Source organism: Rhinichthys klamathensis, unplaced genomic scaffold (genome assembly GCF_029890125.1).
Source record: "Rhinichthys klamathensis goyatoka isolate OS25496 unplaced genomic scaffold, OSU_Roscu_1.1 h1tg000641l_1, whole genome shotgun sequence".
NCBI classification, from domain to species: Eukaryota; Metazoa; Chordata; class Actinopteri; order Cypriniformes; family Leuciscidae; genus Rhinichthys; species Rhinichthys klamathensis.
The window spans coordinates 1,611-29,417 of record NW_026607087.1 but is presented as its reverse complement, the minus strand read 5'-3'; the positions used below and the strand labels follow the sequence as shown (position 1 = coordinate 29,417).

The following is a 27,807-nucleotide window of genomic DNA, read 5'->3' as shown; positions in this document are numbered from 1 at the left end:
AGTCGGCCCGGATCCGGCAAGCCTCCGGCAGCTCCGGCCGGCGACACACGAGTCATGTGATCAGACCACCGTCATGTGACTCGACTCGCTGACGTCATCAGGCTCTTATCACCAGAGCGCCTGAGCTCAGACCTGCAGGGCATTGTGGGTAAGTGACGGTGATGCCGTATATGCGCGAGCGCCTCTGAGGAAGAAACTCCTGCACCTCCATCCCATCATGACCCATAGCAACCACCGCTTCCCTAGCGACAGAACATCAACACACTGAGTCATTACCAGATTCATATAGCTTCACATTTCCTACAGTAAAGCTCTGCTGAGTGTCCATGTTTATCCCTCTGGAGCTCCTCGCTTCATATAAAACATTTATTTTTGCACATTTTTCATAACAATAAACGTAAAATTCTGTAACTTTGTTTACGTTCACTTTTTAAAACTGTTTTCTCTTCTGCAATAATCTGCCGAGTGTCGTCTCTGAGAAGAGATAAAACTTCAGTCTGTGATCTAAAGCGTTCCAGATTTACACAGTTTCAGCTGGAGATTTAATGTTCAGGTCTAAGAAGTGAATAAATGGATTATAAATCCAGCAAAAATATAATTTAGTACCATAAAATCCCCTAAAAAGAAAAAAATAATCAAATAAAAAACATTATCGAACTAAAATATAGTACATTCATTTCATTGAAATAAAATAAACATGTTGAGACGTGAAGAGCCGGTCATACACACTATAACGGGATTCAGTGAACTCTCAGTGATTCGTTTGAGTCTTTTTGAGCGACTCATGAAAAGAACCGGTTCATAGGAGTCGTTTGTTGGTGAACGGACCTTCTCCAGTCGGTGTAGTAAAGCCTGGAGCCGAACGACACCATGGAGAACGGGTACTGGATCCCCTCCGCCAGCTTCTGCCGCACACCAGAGCCCGGGTCCACACACTCCACTCGACGAGTGCCTGGAACACACACACACACACAGACACACACACAGAGACAGACACACACAGACACACACACAGAGACAGACACACACACACACACACACACACACAGACACACACACACAGCTGTAATAACTCAACAACCGTACACTGGATTCACAATCTAACGCTGAGCTGCAGATCAAATTTAACACTTACTCATAATGAAAATCATAAAAGACACTTCAAGACACTTCATAATGAAATCATAAAAATGGCAAAAAATAAATAAAAAAATTAATATATATTTCAAAAATCAATCAAAATAAGCCACTTACTAAAAATAATTAAATCATAAAAATGTCAAATTAAAATAAATAAACAATTTTACAATAAAAAACAGTAAAAATGAAACACCTAATACAAATTAAATCATAAAAATGTAAAAAATAATAAGAATTTATTTATATAATATTTATTAATAATAAATTAATAAATCATTTTAAATAAATCAATAAATCACTTTTTTTAATAAATCACTTTTTTTAATAAATCATTTAAAAACAAAATGATAAAATTAAGCCACTTATTAAAATGAATAAAATAAAAAAAGTCAAATAATTTTTTTTTTATTAAGTAAAAATAAAACACCTAAAAAAATTAAATCATAAAAATTTTATTTTTTAAAAATCTTTTAAAAAAACATACAATCAAAATAAAACTTTTAATTAAAAAATTAAATGAATAATTTTAAAACGAAACCGATAAAACTAATCCACTTAGTAAAAATGACTAAAATCATAAAAAAGTCCAAATTGAAAAAGAATAATTCGAATAAATGTCGTAAACCCCCGAAGGGAGTGACTGTGGAGCGCTGACCTGCGTCGGCCCAGCAGAGCTGCCGGGTCTGGGGGTCAAAGGTCAGGCCGTTGGGCAGCGAGAGCCCGTCCTGCACCAGAACCGTCCTGCCGGCGCCGTCCGCACTGGAGCGCTCGATCTTCGGCCCGTCGCGGTCCCAGTCGGCCCAGTACAGGTGTCTGCGGGACGGGGCAGAGTCAGCGTGGGCCACACACACACACACACACACACCTGTGCCCTCACACGCACCCGTGGGCGGGGTCAGCGATGATTGGCCGAGGGTTGATGAGGTCACTGTCGAAGAGCACGCGGCGCTGGCTGCCGTCTAACCGGGACGCCTCGATGCGGTCCAGGACGGAGTCGGTCCAGAACATGTTCCTGGACACGTGATCGATGGCGATTCCTTCAGGACTGCCCAGATCTGCTCACACACACACACACACACACACACACACACACACACACAGTAATCATAAACATCTGAGCGACATCATATCAGATCCACATCAGCGCACTCGTATCCGCTCGTCTATCGCAGCGCTTCCCATCCACGAGATCACATGACTAAAAATAAACAAAATGAATTAATCATCTTGAAATAAAAACAAATATTAAATTAAATGTATTTTTAAAATTAAAAAATAAAACACTAAAACTTTTTTTTTTTTTATTATATTTTATTTGAACTATAATTAAAATAAATATTTTAAAAAAATCAAAATAAAACACTTTAAATGTGCATTTTTATGATTTAAATCATTTTTTAAAGTATATCATTTTTTTAATAAAAAATGTATAAATAAAATATATTTTTTGAAAAATTTAAAATAAAACAAAAAATTAATTAAATCATAATAATGTAGTTAAAAAATTCATTATAAATGTATTCATTCTTTTTATAAAATTCTAAATAAAAATAAAACGTTCTATTTTTTTTTTAAATAAATCTTTAAAAAAAACTTGCTAAAAATGATTACAATAAAAATTATAATAAAAATAAATATTTTTTAAAAATCTAGATAAAACACTTGCTAAAAATGATCACAATTAAAAAGTATAATTAAAATAAATGATTTAATAAAAAATCTAAATAAAACACAAAAAATGTGTTAAACAACGATGTACAGTGAAAATATAAATAAAATCGCATCAAAATTAATTTTTTTTTTATAAAATCATAAAATTGTCAAATAAAATATATTAATTATTTAAAAATAAAAGCTGATAAAATGCTTACTAAAACAAGATGAAATATTTGATTTGTTTACCTGCATGTTAACAGTGAACATTCAAATGAAACGTGTAGTTAAATTATTGAAATATGAACTTGAGATGTCAGGGGTCTGACAGATCATGTGACATGAGGACTGTAAAGCACCTCTGCTGATGATGACGCTGGTCTGGCCGCCCTTCATCTCGGCTCGACTGATGGACGGCTGAGTGATGTCAGACCAGTAGATCATCTGATCCACACAGTCGAACGCCACCGCGATCACCACTCTACCCTGCTCACGCACACACACACACACACACACACACACACACACACACACACGCACAACAGAATCATCATTTATAATTTATCACCATGGTTACTAAAGCTGTCTTTATGGTGAAAAATGGGTTAAAATGGAGCAAAATATGGAGAGGAGGATAAACAAGTATATAAATGTGATGGAAAAATAAAGAAAAAGGAAAACAAAGAGGCGTGCGTTCCAGCGGTCCCACACACTCCGTCTGAGCAGAACACACACTCATCTGGTGTTTATGAGTTTCTGCGGCTGGAATGTGTCGCTCTGACCTCTGACCTCTGACCCTAACACACTTCACTCGCTTCCTAATATCTGAACGCTTTTAAATCAAGACACATTAGTTTATATTAAGAGATTAAGGGCAGATTGATGGGCCGCTGTCAGCTGAGTCCCGCGGGGAGGAGCGACACACGGATCGTCCCTGCAGGAGAGAGAGAGAGTACACCACAGTCGCATCACTCAAGCATGCGCCGGCTCGCGGGTTTACGCCGCGGTTTACCGCCCACAAGGACAATTGTTTGTGCTGAACACAAAAACAAATATCTGTGAATGGAGTCAGAAAAATAATCCCGTTTTCCCTTAGAATCAAGATCATTTTTCTGACTTCATTGTCAGATATTATATATATATTTATACAGTTGAAATTATTCACCCCCACTGCAAATCAGGTTTATTGGCAAAATACACAGACTTTTAGCAGTTTGCAGTGAACAAATCAAACAAAAGTAATTAAAAGTTGAATTTTCAGTTAAATTTGGGGAAACCGCTTGAAACGTTTGTTGTGTTGAGCGATTTCAATCACTTCTGTGATGTGTGTGTGTGTGTGTGTGTGACTCACGGGCACGTGCAGCAGCGTTCGGGCCTCGGCTCTGCTCATGTGACCGCCGTCCAATGGGAGGAGCTCGATCCGGCCGCTCTGGGCAAATAAGATGTTTGCTCCGGGAGTAAGAGGGATGATGTCAGACCTGGGGGTGGGGCCAATGAGGGGCGGAGCCACATTGTGTTCAATGCCTATGGGAAGAGGGAGGGGCTTAAATACATGGGTCTTTAACAAGCTGCACCTTCCCGTCTCTCTCTTCAATCCAGCACTGAGTGAGTTAAACTGCAGTTCCTCCACTGGCCACTAGAGGCCGGCTGCAGAAGAGACTCAGTCCCATAGACCCGCATGTTAAAATGCCCAACTTTACAGCAGAATAAACATGATCACAGTCTGGTGCTAAAAGTGGTTTTGGTCTATATCGCTAATGTTGCTCTTCATGACGACTGTGAGGGGGTGAACTTCTTTACAACTCATCCGTTTAAATTATATTAAGCCTTAAAGTTGTGCATAATTAAGGGCGTGGCCACTTGAGTGACAGGTGGATTGCCGCTGATGTCACTGCTAGCGTTTGTCTGCTGTGTGTTAGCGTCACGTCACCTCAGCTAATCCGCCTCGCTGCACATGTTAGTTTATCCGGGAGTGACGCGCGGCCAAGATGGCGACGGCCGGCTCCGCCCACTTTGGGCTTCAGAAACACTACGAGTGATGTCACACACACTACGCACATCTTTATTTACAGTCTATGGTCTTTACAGTATGGGTTAAACTGAACCAAAGTGAATTCAATATCAGTGAGTAAGTTCAGATTATGCCGTGATGTGTGTGTTCTGGGCTCTTACACAGGGGTGTGTGGACCGCTTGTGTGCTGGATCCGCGGATCTCCTGCCCGTACGGGTCCACACACCAGCACTGGCCGAGGCCGGCGTGGCACTGGAGCGGGTCGTAGGCCCCGGACCCGTCGCAGGAGGGCACGTACTGACCCGACTGACCCGACTCCAGCACTGCTGCTCGGTGCCGCTCACACACCGTCAGCCCGCCGTCTGCAACACACACACACACACACACACTGCTCTCTGATCGTGTGACACACTGCAGCATTTCCCTGCTCTGTGCGAGACGCGGCCGGTTCTGCCTGTCTGGGTTTCGGGGCCCGGGGCCTTTAGGAAGTGGATCTGGGACATCTGGTCCAGATGATCCGTGTGATCGGCGTAAACACTCACACATGCGGCTCAACAGGAAGCGGCTTCATTTACTGTTACTTTAAAGGCAAACTGAAATCCAAACAGACTCTTAATATATGTTTCTGGTCTTATAGTGAATTCATTAATTTTGTTCATTAATTATTTGTATTTATTATTTTTTTTAATTATTTTATAATTTTAATATTTATTTTAATACAAAAATTAAATAAAAATTGTATCTGATGCATACGGAAGAGGATTAGGGCCAAGCAATAATACAAAAATAGAGATTAAAGATGAGATTAAAGTCATTATAATGCGAGATTAAACTCGCGAAATACAATGTTGAGAATAAACTCATTACATTTCGAAAAATAAAGTCTGTGTTTCGAGAAAAAACTTGTTAAATTTCGAGAAAAAAGTCGAAATACAATGTTGAGAATAAACATTAAATATCGAGAATAAAATCGTGTTTCGAGAAAAAAGTCGTTAAATTTCGAGAAAAAAAAGTCGAAATACAATGTTGAGAATAGACTTTACATTTCGAGAATAAAGTTGTTGTTTCGAGAAAAAAGTCATTAAATAAAAAAAAAAGTCTAAATAAAATGTTGAGAATAAACTCATTAAATTTCGAGAATAAAATCGTGTTTCGAGAAAAAAAGTCTAAATAAAATGTTGAAAATAAACTCATTCAATTTCGAGAATAAAGTCGTTGTCTGGAGGAAACACTCGTTAAATTTCGAGAAAAAAGTCTAAATAAAATATTGAGAATAAACTTTACATTTTGAGAATAAAGTTGTTGTTTTGAGAAAAAAGTCGTTAAATTTAGAGAGAAAAAAGTCTAAATAAAATGTTGAGAATAAACTCACTAAATTTCGAAAATAAAGTCTGTGTTTTGTGAAAAAAGTTAAATTTCATGAAAAAAAGTCTAAATACAATGTTGAGAATAAACTTTACATTTCGAGAATACAGTTGTTGTTTCGAGAAAAAAGTCGTTAAATAAAGAAAAAAAGTCTAAATAAAATGACTTTTTATATAAATTACTTTTAAATAAAATTTCAAGAATAAAGTCTTTGTGTTTTGTGAAAAAAAAGTTAAATTTCGAGAAAAAAAGTCTAAATAAAATGTTGAGACTAAACTCATTAAATGTTGAGAATGAGTGAGATCGTTACGGCTTCAGCCGTCCATCGGTAGCCTGACTTCGTCATACTCATATTCTAGTCAGAATGTGAGTCTGATGCTGCTCCATAGGGCTGTGATTATGAGGCGTGTCTTAACCGAACCAGGAAAAAAAAACCTCTGCACTCAATTGGATAGACCTACAACCAATGAGAGCAACGCAGTAAGTCAACTACTTTGCATAGCACAGTTGTCAACTACAGAACTCAAATGCACGCACGCTGGAAGAAGTAAAATAACGAGTGTTGCTTCTTTTACTTTGCCCTCTATGAGTGCGACCAAAGGAGAAACCACACCGCCCACAGGGCTTTCATTGCGTCCCATCTTCTTAGTTACCATCGGAGCCAGCAGATAAATTAAACTTTTGCCGAATCCCATAGGAAGGACGGCAAACACATCTTTCCGATCGACAAATGCCTTGATTGCAGTTCTCTGTTCATCTTTTAAAATGAATGCGCTGTCGATTTCTTTTACAACAGACGCGATAGCGGGATCTCTACATCTCAGTTCTCCAGCTGCAGTCATCTGTGAGGGAAACCAGTTCAACCCAAGCGCTCCATCTGTGAGGGAAACCAGTTCAACCCAAGCGCTCCATCTGTGAGGGAAACCAGTTCAACCCAAGCGCTCCATCTGTGAGGGAAACCAGTTCAACCCAAGCGCTTCATCTGTGAGGGAAACCAGTTCAACCCAAGCGCTCCATCTGTGAGGGAAACCAGTTCAACCCAAGCGCTCCATCTCTGAGGGAAACCAGTTCAACCCAAGCGCTTCATCTGTGAGGGAAACCAGTTCAACCCAAGCGCTCCATCTGTGAGGGAAACCAGTTCAACCCAAGCGCTTCATCTGTGAGGGAAACCAGTTCAACCCAAGCGCTCCATCTGTGAGGGAAACCAGTTCAACCCAAGCGCTCCATCTGTGAGGAAAACCAGTTCAACCCAAGCGCTCCATCTGTGAGGGAAACCAGTTCAACCCAAGCGCTCCATCTGTGAGGGAAACCAGTTCAACCCAAGCGCTTCATCTGTGAGGGAAACCAGTTCAACCCAAGCGCTCCATCTCTGAGGGAAACCAGTTCAACCCAAGCGCTCCATCTGTGAGGGAAACCAGTTCAACCCAAGCGCTCCATCTGTGAGGGAAACCAGTTCAACCCAAGCGCTCCATCTGTGAGGGAAACCAGTTCAACCCAAGCGCTCCATCTGTGAGGGAAACCAGTTCAACCCAAGCGCTTCATCTGTGAGGGAAACCAGTTCAACCCAAGCGCTCCATCTGTGAGGGAAACCAGTTCAACCCAAGCGCTCCATCTGTGAGGGAAACCAGTTCAACCCAAGCGCTCCATCTGTGAGGGAAACCAGTTCAACCCAAGCGCTTCATCTGTGAGGGAAACCAGTTCAACCCAAGCGCTCCATCTGTGAGGGAAACCAGTTCAACCCAAGCGCTCCATCTCTGAGGGAAACCAGTTCAACCCAAGCGCTTCATCTGTGAGGGAAACCAGTTCAACCCAAGCGCTCCATCTGTGAGGGAAACCAGTTCAACCCAAGCGCTTCATCTGTGAGGGAAACCAGTTCAACCCAAGCGCTCCATCTGTGAGGAAAACCAGTTCAACCCAAGCGCTCCATCTGTGAGGGAAATCAGTTCAACCCAAGCGCTCCATCTGTGAGGGAAACCAGTTCAACCCAAGCGCTTCATCTGTGAGGGAAACCAGTTCAACCCAAGCGCTCCATCTCTGAGGGAAACCAGTTCAACCCAAGCGCTCCATCTGTGAGGGAAACCAGTTCAACCCAAGCGCTCCATCTGTGAGGGAAACCAGTTCAACCCAAGCGCTCCATCTGTGAGGGAAACCAGTTCAACCCAAGCGCTCCATCTGTGAGGGAAACCAGTTCAACCCAAGCGCTTCATCTGTGAGGGAAACCAGTTCAACCCAAGCGCTCCATCTCTGAGGGAAACCAGTTCAACCCAAGCGCTCCATCTGTGAGGGAAACCAGTTCAACCCAAGCGCTCCATCTGTGAGGGAAACCAGTTCAACCCAAGCGCTTCATCTCTGAGGGAAACCAGTTCAACCCAAGCGCTCCATCTGTGAGGGAAACCAGTTCAACCCAAGCGCTCCATCTGTGAGGGAAACCAGTTCAACCCAAGCGCTTCATCTGTGAGGGAAACCAGTTCAACCCAAGCGCTCCATCTCTGAGGGAAACCAGTTCAACCCAAGCGCTCCATCTCTGAGGGAAACCAGTTCAACCCAAGCGCTCCATCTGTGAGGGAAACCAGTTCAACCCAAGCGCTCCATCTGTGAGGGAAACCAGTTCAACCCAAGCGCTCCATCTGTGAGGGAAACCAGTTCAACCCAAGCGCTCCATCTGTGAGGGAAACCAGTTCAACCCAAGCGCTTCATCTGTGAGGGAAACCAGTTCAACCCAAGCGCTCCATCTCTGAGGGAAACCAGTTCAGCCCAAGCGCTCCATCTCTGAGGGAAACCAGTTCAACCCAAGCGCTCCATCTGTGAGGGAAACCAGTTCAACCCAAGCGCTCCATCTGTGAGGGAAACCAGTTCAACCCAAGCGCTTCATCTGTGAGGGAAACCAGTTCAACCCAAGCGCTTCATCTGTGAGGGAAACCAGTTCAACCCAAGCGCTCCATCTGTGAGGGAAACCAGTTCAACCCAAGCGCTTCATCTGTGAGGGAAACCAGTTCAACCCAAGCGCTCCATCTCTGAGGGAAACCAGTTCAACCCAAGCGCTCCATCTGTGAGGGAAACCAGTTCAACCCAAGCGCTTCATCTGTGAGGGAAACCAGTTCAACCCAAGCGCTCCATCTGTGAGGGAAACCAGTTCAACCCAAGCGCTTCATCTGTGAGGGAAACCAGTTCAACCCAAGCGCTTCATCTGTGAGGGAAACCAGTTCAACCCAAGCGCTTCATCTGTGAGGGAAACCAGTTCAACCCAAGCGCTTCATCTGTGAGGGAAACCAGTTCAACCCAAGCGCTTCATCTGTGAGGGAAACCAGTTCAACCCAAGCGCTCCATCTGTGAGGGAAACCAGTTCAACCCAAGCGCTCCATCTGTGAGGGAAACCAGTTCAATCCAAGCGCTCCATCTGTGAGGGAAACCAGTTCAACCCAAGCGCTCCATCTGTGAGGGAAACCAGTTCAACCCAAGCGCTCCATCTGTGAGGGAAACCAGTTCAACCCAAGCGCTCCATCTGTGAGGGAAACCAGTTCAATCCAAGCGCTCCATCTGTGAGGGAAACCAGTTCAACCCAAGCGCTCCATCTGTGAGGGAAACCAGTTCAACCCAAGCGCTCCATCTGTGAGGGAAACCAGTTCAACCCAAGCGCTCCATCTGTGAGGGAAACCAGTTCAGCCCAAGCGCTCCATCTCTGAGGGAAACCAGTTCAACCCAAGCGCTCCATCTGTGAGGGAAACCAGTTCAACCCAAGCGCTCCATCTGTGAGGGAAACCAGTTCAACCCAAGCGCTCCATCTGTGAGGGAAACCAGTTCAACCCAAGCGCTCCATCTGTGAGGGAAACCAGTTCAACCCAAGCGCTTCATCTGTGAGGGAAACCAGTTCAACCCAAGCGCTCCATCTCTGAGGGAAACCAGTTCAGCCCAAGCGCTCCATCTCTGAGGGAAACCAGTTCAACCCAAGCGCTCCATCTGTGAGGGAAACCAGTTCAACCCAAGCGCTCCATCTGTGAGGGAAACCAGTTCAACCCAAGCGCTTCATCTGTGAGGGAAACCAGTTCAACCCAAGCGCTTCATCTGTGAGGGAAACCAGTTCAACCCAAGCGCTCCATCTGTGAGGGAAACCAGTTCAACCCAAGCGCTTCATCTGTGAGGGAAACCAGTTCAACCCAAGCGCTCCATCTCTGAGGGAAACCAGTTCAACCCAAGCGCTCCATCTGTGAGGGAAACCAGTTCAACCCAAGCGCTTCATCTGTGAGGGAAACCAGTTCAACCCAAGCGCTCCATCTGTGAGGGAAACCAGTTCAACCCAAGCGCTCCATCTCTGAGGGAAACCAGTTCAACCCAAGCGCTCCATCTGTGAGGGAAACCAGTTCAACCCAAGCGCTTCATCTGTGAGGGAAACCAGTTCAACCCAAGCGCTCCATCTGTGAGGGAAACCAGTTCAACCCAAGCGCTTCATCTGTGAGGGAAACCAGTTCAACCCAAGCGCTTCATCTGTGAGGGAAACCAGTTCAACCCAAGCGCTTCATCTGTGAGGGAAACCAGTTCAACCCAAGCGCTTCATCTGTGAGGGAAACCAGTTCAACCCAAGCGCTTCATCTGTGAGGGAAACCAGTTCAACCCAAGCGCTTCATCTGTGAGGGAAACCAGTTCAACCCAAGCGCTCCATCTGTGAGGGAAACCAGTTCAACCCAAGCGCTCCATCTGTGAGGGAAACCAGTTCAATCCAAGCGCTCCATCTGTGAGGGAAACCAGTTCAACCCAAGCGCTCCATCTGTGAGGGAAACCAGTTCAACCCAAGCGCTCCATCTGTGAGGGAAACCAGTTCAACCCAAGCGCTCCATCTGTGAGGGAAACCAGTTCAATCCAAGCGCTCCATCTGTGAGGGAAACCAGTTCAACCCAAGCGCTCCATCTGTGAGGGAAACCAGTTCAACCCAAGCGCTCCATCTGTGAGGGAAACCAGTTCAACCCAAGCGCTCCATCTGTGAGGGAAACCAGTTCAGCCCAAGCGCTCCATCTCTGAGGGAAACCAGTTCAACCCAAGCGCTCCATCTGTGAGGGAAACCAGTTCAACCCAAGCGCTCTTTGATAACGTGATGATTACGCAACTGCAGATCATCTGTCCATCATCGTATAAAGCCCGCCCGGGCAATTTGATTGGCCCGACGATTTCTGAACCGATCATAATTACTCCTCAATGGATCGAGTCCAGACCGAACTTCCCGACCCAATAATGTTGTGGGGGGGGTCGGGCTGGCATCCAGGCTAGTCCATCGGCACTCCTGCGAGGAGTCGTATGCGATGAGCACTGATCGAATGCACTTATTCTCAACATTATATTTAGACTTTTTTTCTGAAATTGAACGAGTTTTTTCTCGAAACACAAACAAAGACTTTTTTCTCGAAATTTAATGAGTTTATTCTCAACATTATATTTCCAAAGCTGAATTTGTTGTACTGCCTTTATTCATGCCAAATTATTTTAATCATTGTGTCTTGACAAAAGGATTTTTGTTACAGAATTACAGACTTAAAAATCCTAAAAAGACCTTAAAAATAATGTCAAGCACTTCATGCAAATCATCCAAACACACACACACACACAATCCTCCAGTTAAAGAGCTCATATCATATATTTATGTTTTTTTAATTTTTTAATGTTGTGCCTCCAGTACAGTGACTGAACAGCCAATCGGTGCGCAGATGTGGAGGAGGAGGTCATGTGATGACAGGGGGACACTCGAGGGACAGACGCTGTAATTATCACGGCGTCACACACACACACACACACACACACACACACACACACACACACACACACACACACACACACACACACACACACACACACACACACACACACACACACATCTGCCCTCAGATTATGAGAAGATGAGCAGAACGGGGGAACTGAGCTAAACCTGATCCCAGTTCAGTCTCTGGCCACCATATGTCATCTCTTAATGTACAGACACAGAAGTACGTGTGTCGCATGAAGAAAATAAAGCCTATTTTAGGAACATTAAAATGGTTGCAACTGTTTTCAACACTGATAATAATCATAAATGTTTCATAAATGTATATCCTGCACATGATTTAGTGAGATGAATCTGATATGATCTATTAATAATCATAAGAGCGATGTCTCAGTATGATAATCTGTACAGTATATAAAACGATGAGAGAGAAACATGAAACCTTTAGATATGTTATGTTTGTTTAGTTTTAATTAACTTTTATTATTAATTTATTATTTTATTTATAATTTTTAATTTGAATTTAAAAAAAAAAATTTTTTATATAATTATTTTTGTTATTTCAAGTAATGAACATTTTTGTTATGGTTAATGATAAATATCTGAAACTGGAATCCTCCTACCAGAGCCAGGTGTGCACCTGAAGCCGTCGCCATGGAAACCCGGCAGACACTGGCAGGTGAACGAGCCGGGGGTGTTGGAGCAGATGGCATCGCCATGGCAACGGCCCGGCTGGCACTCGTCCACATCTGCAGAGAGAGAGAGTCGATGTACAGATGTGTGTGTGTGTCTGGACTCTATATGAAGGAATGCACATCTGGCCTGTCTCAGACACACATGGAGTGATGAATGCACTTCCTGTCAGGTGACATCACTTCCTGTCTCCGCTGAGAGTCTCGTGTTACTGAACCAGGATTCACACATTACTGGAAAACCTGGATATTTTAAAAGTATGATTTATAGACCTGGGAAAGCCATGGAAAATTATATGGAAATTAATTAATAATAATAATATTAATAAAAATAGTTGAATAGAATGAAGACACATTTTTCTAGTTGTGCCAAACTTTAATGTATTTTATCAGGTAGAAATTTTGTGTACAAAATATTTGTAAAAATCTTGTTAAATAATGAACAACTGGAAAAGAAGCGAAAGTGTAAGAAGTTCAGTATTATTTCCATGGAAACACAATGTCCGATTTCAACGGTTTCACAGGAAGAATTCTGAATGTTTAAGCTTTGAATGAAGCCTCACTTATAAAGGTCAGAGGTCAGAGGGGGCGGAGCTTCAAGAGCTTGTGTGTGTGTGTGTGTGTGTGTGTGTGTTACCGTGACACACGCGTCCGTCTCCAGTGAAGCCCGGCAGACAGGAGCAGACGTAAGACGAGTCTCCGGTGAAACTGCATCGGGAGCGTTCGGGAACATCGCAGTCGTGCGTTCCTCTCTGACAGTGATCCACCGGACGCTCCACTACTGCACACACAGCAGAGAATCACACACACACACACACACACACACAGCAGAGAATCACACACACACACACACACACACACACACACACAGCAGAGAATCACACACACACACACACACACACACACACAGCAGAGAATCACACACACACACACACACACAGCAGAGAATCACACACACACACACACACACACACACACACAGCAGAGAATCACACACACACACACACACACACACACACACACACACACACACACCGGATGCTCCACTACTGCACACACAGCAGAGAATCACACACACACACACACACAGCAGAGAATCACACACACACACACACACACACACAGCAGAGAATCACACACACACACACACACACAGCAGAGAATCACACACACACACACACACACAGCAGAGAATCACACACACACACACACACACACACACAGCAGAGAATCACACACACACACACACACACAGCAGAGAATCACACACACACACACACACACACACACACAGCAGAGAATCACACACACACACACACACACACACACACACACAGCAGAGAATCACACACACACACACACACACACACACACACACACACACACACACACACACACACACCGGACGCTCCACTACTGCACACACAGCAGAGAATCACACACACACACACACACAGCAGAGAATCACACACACACACACACACACACAGCAGAGAATCACACACACACACACAGCAGAGAATCACACACACACACACACAGCAGAGAATCACACACACACACACACACAGACAGCAGAGAATCACACACACACACACAGCAGAGAATCACACACACACACACACACACACACACACACACACACAGCAGAGAATCACACACACACACACACACACAGCAGAGAATCACACACACACACACACACACACACACACAGCAGAGAATCACACACACACACACACACACACACACACACACACACACACACACACCGGATGCTCCACTACTGCACACACAGCAGAGAATCACACACACACACACACACAGCAGAGAATCACACACACACACACACACACACAGCAGAGAATCACACACACACACACACACACAGCAGAGAATCACACACACACACACAGCAGAGAATCACACACACACACACACACACACACACACACACACACACACACACACACACAGCAGAGAATCACACACACACACACACACACACACACAGCAGAGAATCACACACACACACACACACACACACACACACACACAGCAGAGAATCACACACACACACACACACACACACACACACAGCAGAGAATCACACACACACACACACACACACACACACACACACCGGACGCTCCACTACTGCACACACAGCAGAGAATCACACACACACACACACACAGCAGAGAATCACACACACACACACACACACACACACACACACACACCGGACGCTCCACTACTGCACACACAGCAGAGAATCACACACACACACACACACACAGCAGAGAATCACACACACACACACACACACACACACACACACACACACACACACACACACAGCAGAGAATCACACACACACACACACACACACACAGCAGAGAATCACACACACACACACACACACACACACACACACACACACCGGACGCTCCACTACTGCACACACAGCAGAGAATCACACACACACACACACACACACACACACACACACACACACACACACACACACACACAGCAGAGAATCACACACACACACACACACACACACACACTCGAGTGTTTCTCACCGACACATGTACGCCCGTCGCTGGAGAACTGGAAGCCGTTCACACACACACACACACACACACACACTCGAGTGTTTCTCACCGACACATGTACGCCCGTCGCTGGAGAACTGGAAGCCGTTCACACACTCGCAGCGGAAGGTTCCCGGCTGGTTGGTGCAGACGCTGAAGGAGCCGCAGATCTGAGCACTTTCTGAACACTCGTCCACATCTGAGCAACAACACAACAACACAACACACACTTTAATGACTGCTTCAATGCGGTGTGGCATGGAGGCAATCAGCCTGTGGCACTGCTGAGGTGTTATGGAGGCCCAGGATGCTTCGATAGCGGCCTTAAGCTCATCCAGAGTGTTGGGTCTTGCGTCTCTCAACTTTCTCTTCACAATATCCCACAGATTCTCTATGGGGTTCAGGTCAGGAGAGCTGGCAGGCCAATTGAGCACAGTAATACCATGGTCAGTAAACCATTTACCAGTGGTTTTGGCACTGTGAGCAGGTGCCAGGTCGTGCTGAAAAATGAAATCTTCATCTCCATAAAGCTTTTCAGCAGATGGAAGCATGAAGTGCTCCAAAATCTCCTGATAGCTAGCTGCATTGACCCTGCCCTTGATAAAACACAGTGCACCAACACCAGCAGCTGACATGGCACCCCAGACCATCACTGACTGTGGGTACTTGACACTGGACTTCAGGCATTTTGGCATTTCCTTCTCCCCAGTCTTCCTCCAGACTCTGGCACCTTGATTTCCAAATGACATGCAAAACTGAGCAACAGTCCAGTGCTGCTTCTCTGTAGCCCAGGTCAGGCGCTTCTGCCGCTGTTTCTGGTTCAAAAGTGGCTTGACCTGGGGAATGCGGCACCTGTAGCCCATGTCCTGCACACGCCTGTGCACGGTGGCTCTGGATGTTTCTACTCCAGACTCAGTCCACTGCTTCCACAGGTCCCCCAAGCTCTGGAATCGGTCCTTCTCCACAATCTTCCTCAGGGTCCGGTCACCTCTTCTCGTTGTGCAGCGTTTTTTGCCACACTTTTTCCTTCCCACAGACTTCCCACTGAGGTGCCTTGATACAGCACTCTGGGAACAGCCTATTTGTTCAGAAATTTCTTTCTGTCTTACCCTCTTGCTTGAGGGTGTCAATGATGGCCTTCTGGACAGCAGTCAGGTCGGCAGTCTTACCCATGATTGCGGTTTTGAGTAATGAAACAGGCTGGGAGTTTTTAAAAGCCTCAGGAATCTTTTGCAGGTGTTTAGAGTTAATTAGTTGATTCAGATGATTAGGTTAATAGCTTGTTTAGAGACCCTTTTCATGATATGCTAATTTTTTGAGACAGGAATTTTGGGTTTTCATGAGCTGTATGCCAAAATCATCAGTATTAAAACAATAAAAGACCTGAAATATTTCAGTTGGTGTGCAATGAATCTAAAATATATGAAAGTTTAATTTTTATCATTACATTATGGAAAATAATGATCTTTATCACAATATGCTAATTTTTTGAGAAGGACCTGTATATATATATATAAAATAAAATTGAATATATATATATATAGGATGAGCTGGGACACATCTTCAGGGATACTCCTGAGGTCATTGGGTGTTTCGGGTCTTCCAACATCATACACCCTCCCCCAGGTGACCCATGACCCAGGTGACCCATGACCCAGGTGACCCAGCCAGGGTTGATCAGACCCAGAAGCACTGGCCCACAGATGGCTCCTCTTAAGCCACAGCCCTCTGGAGCTCTTTCTGCCCCAGTAATGCCACAGCGTGTGGACCTGACACAGCGGCCGAGCAGCTCAGCCTCTAAAAAGCCGTTTGCCAAGGTCGTCATCATTAGGCCACCAACCAGTCTATTCCCGGGTGTCACCGGCTGAGCCAGTATCAATATGTATACATATATCAACATATATATATATATATAATACAATTACATTTAATTAAATAAATTCCAGATATATTATATTATATATTCCACAAATGAGCATGCTTATTTAAAATATAAGCAAAATATTTGATACATGATACCTGTACATGTTCTAGACAGCTGTTGTGAAATTCACAACTCATAAATAAAGTAAATGTTGAGTGAATGTTGACATTAAAGAGTTCGGATGATTGAGATGAAGCACTAAATCACAGTGTGTGTGTGTGTAATCTCTGATATATGTGGCGGTTTGTAAATGAAAAGCAGTCGTTTAGATCTAGTGTTTTCTTTACAGTAAATCCTGAGGCCACATCGCATGAATTAAACGCTGTATATACAGTCTCTTCCGCTGTGTGTTTGCACTGGATCCTCGTCCCATCTGTGAACCGCAGCTTCTTTCAAGTCAAAGTGAACTGTAATATCATTTCTACAGCTGATGTACCAGTGCTGAGAGAAGCGAGGCTTCTTCCGTAACTCAACGCAGATGTTTGAGCTCAGAAGGCTTCCTATTAATAACACAAACATACAACTCAAGTCTCCATTTATACAGCGCTTTTAACAATATAACAACGAGATACACACACTGAGCGGCTATTTATATCAATGATATATATATATACTGTAAATATATATATCTCCAGAGCGGCTATATATGGAAATGAACTAAATTAATAACTTTTTTACAACAAAAATTAAGCTGGACTGTGACGCTAATTTCTTCTGGACACACACTCTGCTGCATCATTCTCCTGTTATCTCTGTAAAGCTGCTCTGACACACTGTATCGTAAAAAGCGCTGTCTAAATAAAGGTGACATCACTTTATCTGTGAAGGATTGAGTGGTTTACCGTAACACACGCGCCCGTCTCCGGTGAATCCCGAGGCGCACTGGCAGGAGAAGTCTTTACCTCGAGCCGGTCGGCACACGGCGTTGGTGTCGCAGCCGTGTCTGCCGGTGAAACACGGGTTCTGCTCGGGAATTACACCTGAGAACACATGCGTGCGCTTACAAACCATAACGCTGGAGATATTACACCACATCAGAAGCTCCTGAATCATAAAACTCACTTATTAATGAAAACCGACCAAAAAATACTTCTTCCAGTCAATTATATGCACCCATTTTCACCACAGGGGGACTTTAAGAGACTCTAAACATTAACATCAGGATTTTCTGTTTCTGCTTTGAAACGATGTGTGTTGTGAAAAGCGCTTCATAAATATAATTGAAGAAGCACATCTGGGCCTGTCCGAGTTTACCCAGAACTAAACCACCAACACCGAAACACGGCTCGTCACGGATGTCCTGGCAGATGTTCGTGCTCTTGAGCTTTAACTCGTATCCGCTTACATGAAGCAGCACTTTAACCCAGAACACACAAACACACACAGGGATGAGCATCAGCGGGAGACTGAGTTAGATCACACACACACGAGCTTCACTAGCAGCTGCGATCGACTCACACACAGGGAGTGAACACGACATACTGGCGCTCAAACGTTGGGCTCATGTTTTTCAAAGATATTAATGCTTATATTCATCAAAGATGCATTAAATTAAAAAAATATTAACTGTTTTCAACACTGATAATGAGAAATGAGCATCAGATCCTCATATTAGAGTGATTTCTGAAGGATCATGTGACACTGAAGACTGGAGTAATGATGCTGAAACTCAGCTTTGATCACAGGAATAAATTACACTTTACTGTATATTCACATAGAAAACAGCTGATTTACACTGGAGTAATATTACACTGTTTTACTGTATTTATGATCAAATAAAAGCAGCCCTGCATAACAGAAGAGTTAGTGTAGTTTAAGCACTAGGCTGTCGATGATCTACTTTAAGAGAGTAACACTCTTGTAGCACTGCTGAAATATAAAGTGCATTACAAATAAAATGTATTAATTATTATTATTTTGGGTTTGCTCACTGTGGACGGAGCCGATCTTGTTGCTCATGGCGAAGCGGATCAGCTGGTTGCTGGAGTCGTACATGACGAAGAGCTGGTCGACGCTGAGCTGCTGGCGCTCGGGGTCCGAGAGCGAGAGCGCCCCCTGTGGACAGCTCTGGAAGCGCAGGCTCTGGGTCCACAGGTAGCTGTGTGCGCGCACGCTGCCGTCAGCCATGCTAACGCTGTACTCCCGCCGCGACGACGACGTGATCACTGAGAACATCACACAGAAATACAGGTATTGAACTATAGTGTCCTGCACACACTAGTGAAGCAATATTAAACTGATGTCTGGGGTCTGAGTGATGTGTGTTCTGAGTGTCGGGGTGTGGTCCCTCACGGTCGCTGGAGTGCTGGTAGATCTCGCTGTACGCTGGGATCTGGACCGTGGCTCCGGGCGGCACCTCGGGGATCCTGCCGTCCAGGTGTGTGTTGACCAGCAGGTGATCGTGCTCATCGATGCCCCCGAACTCCTGCGTGATGCTCAGCTTCTCGTTGCCGGGCAGGAACGTGACCTCGGCCTGGCGAGTGAAGACTCCTCCTGTGGACACGAGAGAAGTCCAATCATCCAATCATCCTGTCACCGTACTGTCAATCATCCTGTCACCGTACTGTCAATCATCCTGTCACTGTACTGTCAATCATCCTGTCACCGTACTGTCAATCATCCTGTCACTGTACTGTCAATCATCCTGTCACCGTACTGTCAATCATCCTGTCACTGTACTGTCAATCATCCTGTCACCGTACTGTCAATCATCCTGTCACCGTACTGTCAATCATCCTGTCACCGTACTGTCAATCATCCTGTCACTGTACTGTCAATCATCCTGTCACCGTACTGTCAATCATCCTGTCACCGTACTGTCAATCATCCTGTCACTGTATTGTCAATCATCCTGTCACCGTACTGTCAATCATCCTTTCACCGTACTGTCAATCATCCTGTCACTGTACTGTCAATCATCCTGTCACTGTACTGTCAATCATCCTGTCACCGTACTGTCAATCATCCTGTCACCGTACTGTCAATCATCCTGTCACTGTATTGTCAATCATCCTGTCACTGTACTGTCAATCATCCTGTCACTGTATTGTCAATCATCCTGTCACCGTACTGTCAATCATCCTGTCACTGTATTGTCAATCATCCTGTCACCGTACTGTCAATCATCCTTTCACCGTACTGTCAATCATCCTGTCACTGTACTGTCAATCATCCTGTCACCGTACTGTCAATCATCCTGTCACCGTACTGTCAATCATCCTGTCACCGTACTGTCAATCATCCTGTCACCGTATTGTCAATCATCCTGTCACTGTACTGTCAATCATCCTGTCACCGTACTGTCAATCATCCTGTCACCGTACTGTCAATCATCCTGTCACCGTATTGTCAATCATCCTGTCACTGTACTGTCAATCATCCTGTCACCGTACTGTCAATCATCCTGTCACCGTACTGTCAATCATCCTGTCACCGTACTGTCAATCATCCTGTCACCGTACTGTCAATCATCCTGTCACCGTATTGTCAATCATCCTGTCACCGTACTGTCAATCATCCTGTCACCGTACTGTCAATCATCCTGTCACTGTACTGTCAATCATCCTGTCACCGTACTGTCAATCATCCTGTCACCGTACTGTCAATCATCCTGTCACCGTACTGTCAATCATCCTGTCACCGTACTGTCAATCATCCTGTCACTGTACTGTCAATCATCCTGTCACCGTACTGTCAATCATCCTGTCACCGTACTGTCAATCATCCTGTCACCGTACTGTCAATCATCCTGTCACCGTATTGTCAATCATCCTGTCACTGTACTGTCAATCATCCTGTCACCGTACTGTCAATCATCCTGTCACCGTACTGTCAATCATCCTGTTACCGTACTGTCAATCATCCTGTTACCGTACTGTCAATCATCCTGTCACTGTTAAAATCCTTTATTCAATCTAATATAATTTCGGAGAGAAATGCAGTCGCACGTTCATCTGCCAGTCGCGGGTCTTTCATGCAGAGTTTGAATGTAATGATGCATTTAAAAGTTAATGGCTAAACGTATCTTTACAAAAGTTCACAATGCTGCTGCAGATGCAATATAATGTAGACAACATACGTAGAATAAATACATTGGGGAAAGTTAGTTTTAAAAGTAATGCATTACAATATTGCGTTACTTCTTAAAAAAGTAACTAATTGCGTTACTTACTGTAGTTACTTTTAATGGAAAGTAATGCGTTATGTTACTTTTGCATTACTTTTTCTCACCTGGGCTGGGCTTACTTGTCCTGTACAGTAGAGGGCGCCGCTCAAACAAAAATTTTAAGTATGAACTATGAACTAAACTAGTTAATTTTAAAATTTGTGAACTGAACTTTGAACCAGTTCATGTAGAAAGCAACACTGGTTATAGTTATCTTTATCGTTATAGTTTTTGTAGTTATTGCTATAGTTATATTTATCGTTATAGTTATTGTTGTAGGTATCATTATTCTTATTGTTAAAGTTATCATTATAGTTATCATTATATTTATAATAATAATAATAATAATTCATTACATTTATATAGCGCTTTTCTAGGCACTCAAAGCGCTTCACATGGAAGGGGGAATCTCCTCAACCACCACCAATGTGCAGCATCCACTTGGATGATGCGACTGCAGCCATAGTGCGCCAGAACGCCCACCACACACCAGCTTACTGGTGGAGAGGAGACAGTGATGAAGCCAATCAGTGTGTATCTATATATATATGGGGATTATTAGGAGGCCATGATGGACAGAGACCACTGGGCAAATTTGGCCAGGACACCGGGGTTACACCCCTACTCTTTCGAAAGACATCCTGGGATTTTTAATGACCACAGAGAGTCAGGACCTCGGTTTAACGTCTCATCCGAAGGACGGTGCTCTTTGACAGTATAGTGTCCCCATCACTACACTGGGGCGTTAGGACCCACACAGACCACAGGGTGAGCGCCCCCTGCTGGCCTCACTAACACCTCTTCCAGCAGCAACCTGGTTTTCTCAGGAGGTCTCCCATCCAGGTACTAACCAGGCTCAGCCCTGCTTAGCTTCAGTGGGCGACCGGTCTTGGGCTACAGGGTGATATGGCTGCTGGCTATATTTATTTTATATTTATATTTATCATTTTAGTTATTGTTATATGTATCATTATCGTTATACTTATTGTTATCATTATATTTATCGTTATAGTTATATTTATCATTATAGTAATCGTTATTGTTATCATTATATTTATATTTATCGTTATAGTTATCTTCATAGTTATCATTAGTTATATTTATAGTTATCATTATAGTTATATTTATCATTATTCAATTAATTAATTTTGTGTCAAATTTTTTGTTACAGTTAATATTATTAACTTAATATCAATAATAATAATAATTACCGACTAGGAGTTATGAGCAGTTTGCGCAATTGCTTGCTATAGCGCCACCTATGGGCCAATTGGGGTCATACTCTCTCAACCTCTCCTCGATTTTTGTACTACCATCTGGCAAAGTTTCAAAGCTCCAGCACTTGCGGTTTTGGCTGCACGATGCGTTTTACGGCGGAATAATAATAATAATAAAAATCCTTACAATAAAAATAGGGTTTCAGCACTTCGTGCTTGAACCCCTAATAATAATGTAACAACATTGTTCATAACAATAATAATATAGTCAATAGCATTAACTGTTCACGACAGTGTTTGGGTCCGGCTGTATAACCCTGGTGGTGTTCTCCCGCTGGAGTTACCGACGGGTCCGGCTGTATAACCCTGGTGGTGTTCTCCCGCTGGAGTTACCGACGGGTCCGGCTGTATAACCCTGGTGGTGTTCTCCCGCTGCTGTTACCGATGAGGCTGAAGCCGTTGTGGTGTCCCGGCTGCTGGAGCGCGAAGGCCCACCCGATGGCCTCTCCCAGAGCCGCCAGCGACTGCAGCGACGGGCCCACGCTAGCCGGCACGCTGCTCACCGCGATGTACGCTCGCCCGTCGTTCGCCACCACATACGAGTGCAGGTCGCTGTTGGAGAACTCCACCGGAGACGGAGAATCCCCCACGAACAGCCTGCCGTTCAGCTTCCCGTTCATCCGCTGGGGTTTCCCTGTGGATTCGGACGACAGCGCCATCATTCAGGGATTCATGGGTGCTTATGTACAGGATGGAAGTTTATAAGTAAGGGATAATGTACATCCAGCCGGTTGTTATCTCAGAATAAACCCCATCAGGTGTGTGTGTTTGTGTGTGTGTTATCTCAGAATAAACCCGAAAGGGCGATCAGGACTTCCATCAGCATGAAGGGGTTTATTCTGAGATCACAGACACACACACACACACACACACACAGTGTGTGCCTGTTGTTATCCTATAATCCAACAGTGTACAAAACAATAGTTGTAAAATGGCGGCATCTGCGTTTGTGTGAAACAAGAGAGAGCGAGTCCACGATACTGGACGACATAATTAAATAACTGTACACAAAATATTGATTCGACTGAGTTCTAATATTTTATTAGCTCACCAAACGCAAAACTTCCACGAAGAAAAAACGTTCCTAGTGAGCGTATAGCGCTGATGTCTTCAGTGACCGGATGAGCCTGTGTTTCTGTGTTCAGTGGCTGTTATCTGGGAATAATATACCGCTGGATGGCACTATTGACCAATCAGAATCAAGCATTCCACAGAGCCGTGTAATAGTGTTATTATCATCAACTAAAACCTTTTAAACTAATGTCCAACGTTTCAACCATAGACTGTAAAAAAATATATGTGCGTAGTGTGCGTGACGTCACTCGTAGTGTTTCTGAAGAGCGTTTGTGAAGCCCAAAGTGGGCGGAGCCGGCCGTCGCCATCTTGGCCGCGCGTCACTCCCGGATAAACGAACATGTGCAGCGAGGCGGATTAGCTGAGGTGACGTGACGCTAACACACAGCAGACAAACGCTAGCAGTGACATCAGCGGCAATCCACCTGTCACTCAAGTGGCCACGCCCTTAATTATGCAGAACTTTAAGGCTTAATATAATTTAAACGGATGAGTTGTAAAGAAGTTCACCCCCTCACAGTCGTCATGAAGGGCAAAATTAACAATATAGACCAAAACCACTTTTAGCACCAGACTGTGATCATGTTTATTCTGCTGTAAAGTTGGGCATTTTAACATGCGGGTCTATGGGATTGAGTCTCTTCTGCAGCCGGCCTCTAGTGGCCAGTGGAGGAACTGCAGTTTAACTCACTCAGTGCTGGATTGAAGAGAGAGACGGGAAGGTGCAGCTTCGTTTCAACGCACCTTCAGCGATGCAATCCTTGCCGTTGCCATAGTAACCAGGTTTGCAGTGACAGCAGTATCCGTCGGCGTAATCTCGGCATTCGGCGGAAGCGGAGCACTTGTGCTTGTTGCTGGAGCACGTCTCGTAGTTATAGGAAAACACTGACATAAAAACAGATATATTAATACGTATGTAACGCAAGAGTTACTCAGTGTAGCCACAGCTTTCCTCTGACCTTCGACGCTGAGCTCGTCTTCATCGATGATCACAACCTGTGGGTTCTGCCGGCTCTGCGGGTTCTGCGGGGGAACGTAGTGGTACTGGAGCTCGTCAGGGGTGGAGGACTCGGAGATCGGATCCGGACGGGGCGTGAGCGTTTCATACGGAAGCTCTGTGACCTCTGTGACCTCCGTGACCTCTGTGACCTCTGTGACCTCGCCGGGCATGATGGAGCTGAAAAACGGAGACGTGCCGATCTCGAAGACCCAAACGCCAGGCCGGCCCGAGTTTGTCTTCCTGAGGAGTTTGGAGAGGAGTTGCAAACAATAAAGGTGTGGTTGATTGTGATGTCACTTGTCTCGCTGTAGTGAGTGTGTGATGTTGCTGTTTGAGTGTGTGTGTCTGTGTGTGTGTGTGTGTGTGTGTGTGTTTGAGTGCCTTGTCAACTACCTGAAATAAAATAAGTTTTTTTTTGCATTTTATTTCAGTTAAAGTTTATTTTATTTCAAGTTACAAAGTTTATATATATATATATATATACACTGTATATATAGTTTTAGGTTTATTTAAAGCGGTGGTTGATCGTGATGTCACTTGTCTCGCTGTAGTGAGTGTGTGATGTTGCTGTTTGAGCGTAAACAACATCTGCACAGTTACGACTCAAAGCTCAGAGCAAAGGGAGAGATTCGCTTTTACAGAAATCACTTTTTAAGGACTACAACAAACGGCTGGCAGGAACTACAATGAGCTTCTTCACCGGTTAGTGACATCACAAACACTAACATTTACATAAGCCCCGCCCCCGGAACACGCTTTATAGATGATCATGACAGAATATGCTAATCAATGACTAGAAGATCGTTAACTCCACATCAGCTGCATAAACTCATCAACTAACCGTTCAGAAATGTCCTGTTGCTTCTACATGTCGTCACTTCTAGAGTCTCTCATCTTTGACTCCGCTTTCAACATAAAAGGCTAAACGTTTTTGAAATGTTCAGTGTGTGTGTGTGTGTGTGAGGTAATCGGAGCTGCTAACACACACACACTTGAAGCTCCGCCCCCTGTGCCGGGAGCAGCAGCTCATTTGCATTTAAAGGGACACACACAAAACCTACGTGTTTTTGCTCACCCTTAACTTCACACACACACAGAGACTTATTTTACATCTTGTGAAAAGGGCATTATAGGACTCCTGCACCTTCTGAATCACATGTTCTCATGTTGCATGTGACGAGATTAATGAGACTGAGATGTAAAATGTCTTACTGTGCGAGAGCGCGGACTGACTCCTCGCTGTCTTCAGTGATGCGATAGTAAGAGCCCTGAGTCTCGGCCCAGCCGAACCAGCCCGACACCAAGCCCTCGCTGAACCCGGCCTCGACCCGCACGTCTTCATCCTCTACGAGCGAAGAGCTGAACTGGGTCTGCTCCTCGGGATACAGCAGCACAGCGTACGACGCCGAATCCATGTTTGCTACAACGAGCTGGAACGTGTTTCTCTGCAGGAGAAGTTTGAAAGCATTATTTGTCGTGCTAAACATGTTGGTTTGTGAGATGAACAATGGTTGTCTTCTGTAGAGCTGACATTACTTTCACTTTGCAACATTAAAAGTTTAGTTAAAAAAAAAGTTTCCTGATAATTTACTCTCCCCACGTCATCCACGATGTGCATGTTCTCTTTCTTCAGTGGAAAAGAAATGAAGGTTTTTGAGGAACACACTCCAGGGTTTCTCCATATAGTGTCTTCAATGGGGTCCAACGGGTCGAAGGTCCAGATGTGAGTTTCAGTGCAGCTTCAAAGTCTCGACACGATCCAGCCGAGGAATAAGAGTCTGATCTAGACAAACCAGCGGACATTTATAACAAAATACACATTTATATACTTTTAACCACAGATGCTGGTCTTGCACGAGCTGTGATGCGACACACATTACATGACGAGTCTTTTTTCTCCTCCAACTTCAAAATCATCCGACATCGTTGTTTTACCTTTTATTTATTTATTTTTTGTAAATGGCGTTTGACTCAGTCGCTGCACGTCTGCTCTGTAAACACTAGATTTGTTCTTACGCCTACGTCACGCTTGACCTTTCACCCTGATCACGTAATGTGTGTCGCATCACAGCGAGTGCAAGACCAGCATCTGTGGTTAAAAGTATATAAAAAAAGTATATGTGTATTTTGTTATAAATGTCGGCTGGTTTGTCTAGATCAGACTCTTATTCCTCGGCTGGATCGTGTCGAGACTTTGAAGCTGCACTGAAACTCACATCTGGACCTTCGACCTGTTGGACCCCATTGAAGACACTATATGGAGAAACCCTGGAGTGTGTTCCTCAAAAACCTTCATTTCTTTTCCACTGAAGAAAGAGAACATGCAGATCTTGGATGAAGTGAAGGAGAGTAAATGATCAGGAAATCTTAATTCTGAAGTGAACTCCTCCTTTAACTTTGTTATTTTCTTTGAAACAATCAGTGCAGAAAGCGGTTTATAAACAAAGGCGGCTTGACTTCTTAACTAACGCTTGGAACTGCGAAACATTCAGATTTCAGGGACGTACCATTGACTCAAGTCCATCTCCTCGCCCTCGCTGACCCTGAGCCAGCACATTCTCCCAGGTCACGATGACGGCGTGAGTGGGGTCGATCCCATCGTCACTGGGAAACGCTTGGCTGATGTGACCCGCGGCTCTCCGGAGAACGTCCGGGCTCTTCTCCTGCCGGAAGTAGACGTGTCCGGCGCCGTCGCTCGTGTCCAGATCTCCCAGGAACGCTGCGATCATGCCGAAGCCGGCCGGCATCTTCCCCAGGTACTTGGACTCATCGCTGGGCTCGGCCAGAGACACGAAGCCGTTAGTGCTGACCTGCAGAGAGCAGAGGATGGATGACACCGGCTGGATCGGGTTTCAGAGTTTTGATGCAAGCTGAGCACTTTAAAGAGACGCTCTGAGTCAAGATTAACTTATAATCCTGGCAAACAAACCTTTGTTATATTTTACTGAATGCACAGGATGACTATTAGTATTGGTCATCTGAACAAACACCTAACCTAATGTTTTACACTTCTGTGCAGAGCTTTCAAGGAACAATCCCTCTTCTCATGTGGCTTGTTGAGGAGACGTGGAAAGGTTAAAAATCTTATAAACATGCATATCTAGCAAGCAGAATAGACACCACACACACACACACACACACACACATATACTGCACACTG

At 44.5% G+C, this 27,807-nt stretch overlaps 1 protein-coding gene and 1 pseudogene across 1 annotated transcript; both read right to left on the bottom strand.

The window, feature by feature from the left end:
• On the bottom strand, positions 1 to 27,487 carry LOC130076366 (nidogen-1-like; the record flags this gene model as incomplete). Its single annotated transcript, XM_056241430.1, has 18 exons — positions 1 to 242; positions 829 to 952; positions 1,796 to 1,953; positions 2,024 to 2,195; positions 3,153 to 3,279; positions 4,145 to 4,317; positions 4,966 to 5,166; positions 12,539 to 12,664; positions 13,245 to 13,388; positions 15,278 to 15,406; positions 17,974 to 18,111; positions 19,063 to 19,296; positions 19,424 to 19,624; positions 22,956 to 23,207; positions 24,392 to 24,532; positions 24,607 to 24,887; positions 25,860 to 26,092; positions 27,155 to 27,487. Coding segments are annotated over 18 exons (3,312 nt in total), but the record flags the coding sequence as incomplete, so codon positions are not given.
• On the bottom strand, positions 22,098 to 22,214 carry LOC130076367 (5S ribosomal RNA; annotated as a pseudogene).
• Positions 27,488 to 27,807: the final 320 nt, after the last annotated feature.